The sequence below is a fragment of the Dromiciops gliroides genome, chromosome 4 (genome assembly GCF_019393635.1).
Source record: "Dromiciops gliroides isolate mDroGli1 chromosome 4, mDroGli1.pri, whole genome shotgun sequence".
NCBI classification, from domain to species: Eukaryota; Metazoa; Chordata; class Mammalia; order Microbiotheria; family Microbiotheriidae; genus Dromiciops; species Dromiciops gliroides.
In genome coordinates, this window is record NC_057864.1 from 320,224,144 (window position 1) to 320,231,675 (window position 7,532).

The 7,532-nt window shown below is 41.2% G+C and overlaps 1 protein-coding gene across 1 annotated transcript; it reads left to right on the forward strand.

Moving 5' to 3' along the window:
• The first annotated feature begins 25 nt into the window (after nucleotides 1-25).
• LOC122755076 (E3 ubiquitin-protein ligase Mdm2-like) lies at nucleotides 26-1,803 on the forward strand. Its single transcript, XM_044003454.1, has 2 exons — nucleotides 26-1,222; nucleotides 1,303-1,803. Exons 1-2 carry the CDS (start codon nucleotides 26-28, stop codon nucleotides 1,801-1,803), a joined length of 1,698 nt encoding a protein of 565 aa, XP_043859389.1.
• The last annotated feature ends 5,729 nt before the right edge of the window (nucleotides 1,804-7,532 follow it).

Sequence of the window (7,532 nt, forward strand, 5' to 3'; positions counted from 1 at the left end):
GACTCTGCAAAGCAGCGGTGTAGCCATGGACTCTTCGGACCCAGTTGAGGGACCCTCCGGAAAGTCTCTGTTCATACCCCAGCCCTTGTTCCTGAGGGTGCTCCAGGGCGGCGGTGCCTGCAGGGACACGTTTACCTACGACCAGGTTTTATTCTATCTTGGCGAATATATCAAGGCAAAGGGATTATTTGATAAAATACAGCCACATATTGTCTGTTGCTCTAATGACCTTCTTGGAGATGTGTTTGGAGCTTCCAGCTTCTCCATGAGCGAGCACAGGAAATTGTGTGCAATGATCTCTAGAAACTTGATAGAAGTTGATCTGTCAGAATCCACTAGTCCATTTGGGTCAAGGGAAGAGACCAGAAATCTGTACGAATTGGAGAGTGAACACCAGGAATTGGTACAAGAACTATGGGAAGAGTATCCATCCCCTAGTGTGGGCACTACACCACCTAACTCTGAGAGATCATCAAGTGAATCAGAAGACGGTATGGATGAATTGCCTTGTACACAGCCTAGAAGCCAGGCAATGTCAGAGAGCAGCCTTCCTCTCTCATCTGATGGATGTGGTGTGCTTGGTGGCACAGGCCCTGGGCAGAACAGTCCGGGTCCCTCCGGGTCCATCACTTCAACTTCGGAGCCAGTGCAGGAACCAGGGGAAGAGCATCCACCCCCCATTGTGGACACTGGACTGGCTACTTCTGGAAGACCATGTGAAGCAGAGGATAGTTCGGATGAATCGCCTTGCGGACAGCTGAGAAAACGGAAGAAATCCGACAGCAGCGTTTCTCTCCTGTTTGATGACTGCGACATATGCAGTGTCCTGTGCCCTGGACAGGAGAATGACTTGGAGGCTTTCTCTTCAAGTCCGGAATCCGTGCAAGAAGACTGGGAAGAGCATCTGTTCCCCAGTGTAGACATTATACCATCTGCCTCCTCTGGAAGACCACCAAGTGAAACAGAAGCTAGTGTGGAGGAGATGCCTTGTGGAAAAGCAGGAAACCCTGAGGAAGCCAAAAGCAGTATCACCTACCCGAGTGGCAGATACTCTGTGCACAGCTTAAGCCCTATTTCAGAGGCCTACCCGTCAAGTCAGGAGCCAGTGCAGGAACCAGGGGAAGAGCATCCACACCCCCCATTGTGGACACTGGACTGGCTACTTCTGGAAGACCATGTGAAGCAGAAAACAATGTGGATGAGCCGCGTCCATAGGGAGACTGTAAGAAATTGAAGAGCAGCGTCTCTCACTCAAGTGGGGGCTGCTGTGGAGGCAGCCGCCCTTCAAGCCCGGACAACCAGGCTGACTCTGCTTCAGACCGCTTCAGTGTGGAATATGACGTGGATTCCTTGGATTCTGAGGACTTCGCCATTAATCCGCAACAGGAGGAGCTGACCTTGGAGGGCGCGTGTGCGGAGGGGGACCCTGCCCAGCCGCAGCAGCTCAGCAGCAGTGGGATCGACTGGGAGCCCGGTCCTTCCCACGCTCAGACAGGTGGAAGACCGGCTCAGGGGAGCAACCCCCAAGAGCCCCCTGAGCAGGCCGTGCTGGCACCCTGCTCCCAGGGCGCCTCCGGGGACTCTCCTCCCGCCCCGTTCCAGGTAGGCACCAGGCACAGTATGAATTTCCAGGAGCCTTGCATCCTCTGTCTGAGCGAACCCAAGGATTGCTGCATGGTGCACGGTGTCACCGGCCACGTGGTAACCTGCTTCATGTGCGCCTCCAAGCTGCGGCAACGCCGTAAGCCCTGCCCCGTGTGCCGATTGCCCATCGACCATATCATTTTCATCTACTTGCTCTAGACACCCCCCCCCCCCACCCCAGGCTCAGGCCTTCCCAAGGGCTGGGCCCAGCTTCCATTTGGTCCCCTTTGTCCCAAGAAAACATTAGGTTAGTCCCTTATAGTGCTTTGTTTAATCCTGCCTCTGACACTTGTACCCTTTGTAGTGATAGCTGGGCGGGGCTGGGGGCACTTGGCCTGAGAGAGAGAGCCCAGGCTAGTTAGTTCTCTTGTTCAAGGATTGCTGCCTTCTCATTGGGGAAGGCCCGATGGTGATGGGGTGATTGCTGTAGCAACCAGTTAATAAAGTTATGCTGTAGGTGAAAAAAAAAAAGTGCTTAGCCTACTACCTGGTTAATAATGAGTTTAATATATATTTTTCCTTCTTAATACTTGAAATAGTTTTTAAGGAAACTTGATAGAGACATCTATCAAGAATGCAACAACTTTATGGAGGGGGCTGCCATGAAATCTTACCTCCTCTATGATTTTTTTCCAGATTAAAAACATGAAATATAATGTATTCTACTTGACTTTATTAATATATGGGGCTGGTATTACAAGAAAGTAGAACTGGCATTTCTCCATGCAAGTTCCTGTAAAATTACCTAAAGTACCCTTAACCAAACATATGGCCCCATCAATGGGGCTAAAGGAATTGAAATTGTATCGAGATTCATTTCTTGAATAAACAACCCCCCCCTTTTTCAGTATTCACTTTGACAAGACAAAAACCCCAGAGAAGAATAATATGTTATAAACATTTTTTTTTCTTTTCTGGGGCAATGGGGGTTAAGTGACTTGGCCAGGGTCACACAGCTAGTAAGTGTCAAGTGTCTGAGTCCAGATTTGAACTCAGGTCCTCCTGAATCCAGGGCCAGTGCTTTATCCACTGTGCCATCTAGCTGCCCCCATTAATATGTTATATTATGATAACTTTAAAATGAATCCATTAGGCTAATATTTTTCTTCATATGAAAGGTGCTGAAATAGTATGAAACTATATGTGCATTTAGACAGAATGATGGAACAGTATGAGAAAAGGAGGGAGATACCAAGTAGGAACAAGAGTTCTGGGGAAAAAATGCCTAGGATCAACACAGTTGAAATATCCTAGATTTGGAGACAGAGAAAAGAGAATGAAGTCGCTAGTTTCAAGCTTTTCCTAGGTATGTGAATTTATCCAAATCACTTGACTTCTCTAGATTTTGGTTCTTTTCATTAATGAAAATGAGGTGATTGTACTGGAATTCAAAATTCCCTTTTAGTTCTGAATCTGCTATCTTATTATCCTATATCCAGATTTATCCATTTAGCTATTCAATTCCCATGACTTCTTTTCCTCTCTTTTTACAATATATAGTTTAATCAATGCCCAATCTTTTACTTAAATATTATATTGGAGCAATTCCCCCCCCCAATTATTTCTGTGTCTTTTGTGTTTCCCTGTCACCTACTTGTAAGCACAGACCAAGTCTATTTCTTGGCTTAGCTTGTCTCTTAGTTCAGCACTATGACACTTTGGAATGATGCTTCTAATGAAAATTAGGTGACAGTGATGATTCTCATGAAGAAGCTTAAATAGAATTTCTACTAGCCAGCTACAAGCTTTTCTTTGTCTAGACATAAAGATCTAGGGAAAGTGACAAACAAACTTTGACTGATCTTGAGGACAAGGTTCACTTAGATGAAATGTAGAAAGGATATGGGTTTAAGGTATTTATTTTCAAAAATCCATCTGAATGGGGGCAGCTAGGTGGCACAGTGGATAAAGCACTGGTCCTGGATTCAGGAGGAACTGAATTCAAATCTGGCCTCAGACACTTGACACTTACTAGCTGTATGACCCTGGGCAAGTCACTTAACCCCCTATTGCCCCACCAAAAAAAAAAAAAAAAAAAAAAGAAAATAAATGCATCTGAATGTCTGGTTTAACAATCTCGGTCTGGTAAATACTTATTCTCCATGATACTTCTTTTAAAGATCCTCATTATATCCCCTATTAGGTGTTTGGTATATGCTAAAAGGAGATATTTGTGCAGTATGTTCAGTTTTCTTTTAATTGTAAGCCTGTGACCAAGCCTAGTAAACATTGCCATAGGCCAGTGAATACACATGTTGGAATGTTGGGTTTGAGTGTGTCCCCTTTAAAAAAATCCTGCATAATATATAAAGTCAGACTGTCTGAGAAAAGAGAAACTTCTTTCATATTAAAAATGGGAACTAGAGGGGGAAAAATTAGATCCTGTAAAATTTACTCGGTATTTCTTGGCCAAGTCTCTAAGGTGGTATCTGTGAAAAATGCAGACTTTTGTGTGTGTATGTGTGTGTGTGTGTGTATTTTTACATGTGAATTCAGTGCTTATTTCCTAGGTAGGAAAAATATTTTCTTGAAATATAAGAGTACTGTATTTGACAAGACCATAAATAAAGAAAATACTCTTTAAATGAGTTAGTTTCTATTGGTCTAAATTCTTTCCTTGTTTCTGAAAATAAAACTTAAAATAGCTGAAGCAGTTTAGGAAATTCAAATGTGACTTTGGAGTTCAAGGTCATGGGGATTAGTTTAAACTCAGCTGATGATATGAGGCAAGACATAGGTGAGCCATTTGGCCCTCTGTTGTTTGTCTGTAAAATTAAATAAGTGATAGATAATTCCATCCATGTTCTGAAATGCATATCAAAATAATGAGAACAGAAAGAACGAAGCTATTACCAAATAAATGTTCAGCTGTGACAAAGGAATAAATAACATTCAGTTTATTCTCATCCATAGCAACAATAAAGCTCACATTCTATCTGAAAGGGGTAACCTAGATGTTATTCCATGTGAGCGTAGGTTCCCTTCTTTAAGGAATTTACATCCCCTCAGGTCCTTTGCCTCATATTTTTTTTTTCAGTCTAACATAGTATCCTTGTTTTAGTACTCTTTAGTGTTCCCAAATTCTTTCAGATGTCTGTGCATTGGATTTACTCCTATTTATCTTTAAATTAGTTGGTATCTCCAAGAGAATGTGGGTTGGTATTCAACATCCAGTGAGCATTCAGCAAGTATATGTTTATTAACCAAGTGTATCACCTAAGCAGTCTCCTTTTCCTATACATGGTTGAGTGGTTATAAACATACATACACAGTGTGTGTGTGTGTGTGTGTGTGTGTGTGTGTGTGTGAGTGTGTAGACCCACACTGACATATGGCCCATTTGGGGCCTTAGTTCTTACACCTATTTTCTTTGGAAGCAGAGTATCATAGCTTTATAACTGGTCTGTGTTGGATCCAGTGGTGTTGGGTTTTAAAAGCCAATTTAAAGAATATTTTATTTTATCTTAGCTAATCTAGCAAACCACTGGAATTGGTTGAGTAGACCAGTCATATTGTCAAACCTAGTTTAAAGAATATTACTTTGTCAGTTTAGGATTGACTAAAATGATGAGACATTTACATCAGAGAGACCAATTAGGAGGCTGTTGGAATCATCTTACAAGAGACGATGAGTGACCACATAGAAGCAAGGCAGGTCTTTATTTTTTTTTAATATTCTTACTCCCCACAGAAGGAATTCTGAACCCTACATTTTTTCCCTCAAACTTTTCACACATCCTTCATCTCCACCATCACTCAGTAAAGGATCTTACCTCCCACTTTATTTAGAAAACCATGAACTGATTGTATTTTCAGTCATTTCCACTCTTCCTCTCTTTATCAAAATTCAAGCACTATCAACTGGTTCTATGCTTCAAACATTTCCAACCTCAAGGGGCAGGTAGCTAGGTACCACAGTGGATAAAACACTGACCCCAGAGTCAAGAGGACCTGAGTTCAAATCTCACCTCACATGCTTACTAGCTATGTGATACTGGAAAAGTTACTTAACCCCAATTGACTTAAATATCTGAGCTCATCTCCAGTTGTCCTGATGTATATCTTGCTAGTGGACCCAGATGACTCTGGAGGAGAAAATGATGTTGGATGTACAACCCTCCTTCACTTAAATCTAATTCAGTGCAAGTTATGAACTCTGTCATGGTCTTCTTTGATAACAAAGGATGAAAATCAAGAATCCTACCTCAAAAATCTTTATTAAAACCTACTATTCCCTCAATTTATATTATATTCCTCTTTTTCTTTCTCAGTCAATCTCCTTTTAAAAGCTATCTATATTTTTTGTTTGCAATTTCTCTTTCTCTCTCAATACTCATCCCTTTTCAGTCTGGCTTCTGATATCTTGCTCAAATGAAAGTCTTCTCTACAAAATTAGAAATTATCTCTTAATCTGTGTATATATGTGTATATGATGTGTATATATGTATATATGTATGTACATATATATATATATGTACGTATATATAGTGTGTTTACGTATTTTTCTGAGTCCTTATCCTTTACCCATCTTCTAGAAACAGAGAGATAGATGATTGATAGACAGACAGACAGATAGATAGTTAGATAGATAGATAGATAGATAGATAGATAGATAGATAGATAGATAGATAAACAGACAGAACCTTTACTAAGTCTTTCTATGAACCATATCCTTTGCTAAGTGCTAGAAATACAAATACAACAATAAAGAATGACAGTCCCTACCTTCAAGTAACTTACATTTTAATAGAGATTGCTAACACATAACAAGGAGCTCAAAAGTAGGGGGATGAGATAGATGATACTTGTATGGGGGCTAAGATGCAAAACTAAGTAAAATCAGGAGTGAAGCTGGCTTAAACCTGAATTTGGCTGGTCTGGCTATTTACTCAAATATAGGTTTTAGTCAAAAACTCACCATTTGGAGGAGAACAATCCAGGAGCTAAAACAACTGGGGCAAGGGAGCATTTGATATTTCTTAGTAACCTCTCCTCCAGGATACTCCCCTCCTCCTGTTACCTCAATTCAAATCCACTCTCAAAAACTTACCAGTTTTGTGACCCTATGCAAGTCACTTAGATTCTGCTTCAATAATCTCATCTGTAAAATGATGATACAAGTACCACCTACCTCCAATGATTGTTATGAGGAAAAAATGAGATATTTTAAAAGTCATTTTGCAAACCTTAAAGCACTATATTGCAGAAAGGTAGAATAAAGATGGTGGGGAGAAAGGTCACTACTACTACTGCTGCTGCTGCTGCTGCTACTACTACTACTGCTCCTCCTCCTCCTCTTCCTACTACTACTACTAATAATAACTAACACTTATAGCACTTACTTTTTGCCAGGCACTGTGTCAAGTGCTTTACTATCATTATTTCATTTGATTCTCACAACAACCCTGGGAAGAAAGTGCTGTTATTATCCCTAATTTATAGATGAAGAAACTAAGGCAAACAGAGCTTAAGTGACTTTTCCAGAGTCACGAAGCTCATAAGTATATGAGACGAGATTTTAACTCAAATGTTGCTGACCTCAGGCCTGTTGTTCTATCAACGGTGCCACCTACAAGTGCCAAACTACCTCTTAAATCTCTCTTAGAAAATGACCACAGAAAACACCAAACAGAACTCCAAATTAGAAAGCCTAAATAAAAAGTCACAATAAGTCATTTTTTTTTCCAGACAAGGACAGTAAAAAACAAACAGAACAAAACAACAACAGCAACAACATAGGCAAAGGTCTGCAGACAGTGGGGTGGAGGCCAGCCAGGAGCACATGAAGCAGAAGCTGAGGGCTGTCATTCTGTTCAGAAATGAGAAGAGCTCAACTTTAATATAAAGTCTATTTCCCTCTCCAGCTCATTATACGAAAGAGGAACAGG

What these genes read in the sequence shown, in the direction of transcription:
- LOC122755076 (XM_044003454.1), top strand. Translation starts at nt 26, where the DNA reads ATGGACTCTTCGGACCCAGTTGAGGGACCCTCCGGAAAGTCTCTGTTC. An exon ending in GCCGCGTCCATAGGGAGACT is followed by an intron (nt 1,223 to 1,302) that starts GTAAGAAATTGA and finishes CCGGACAACCAG; the next exon opens with GCTGACTCTGCTTCAGACCG.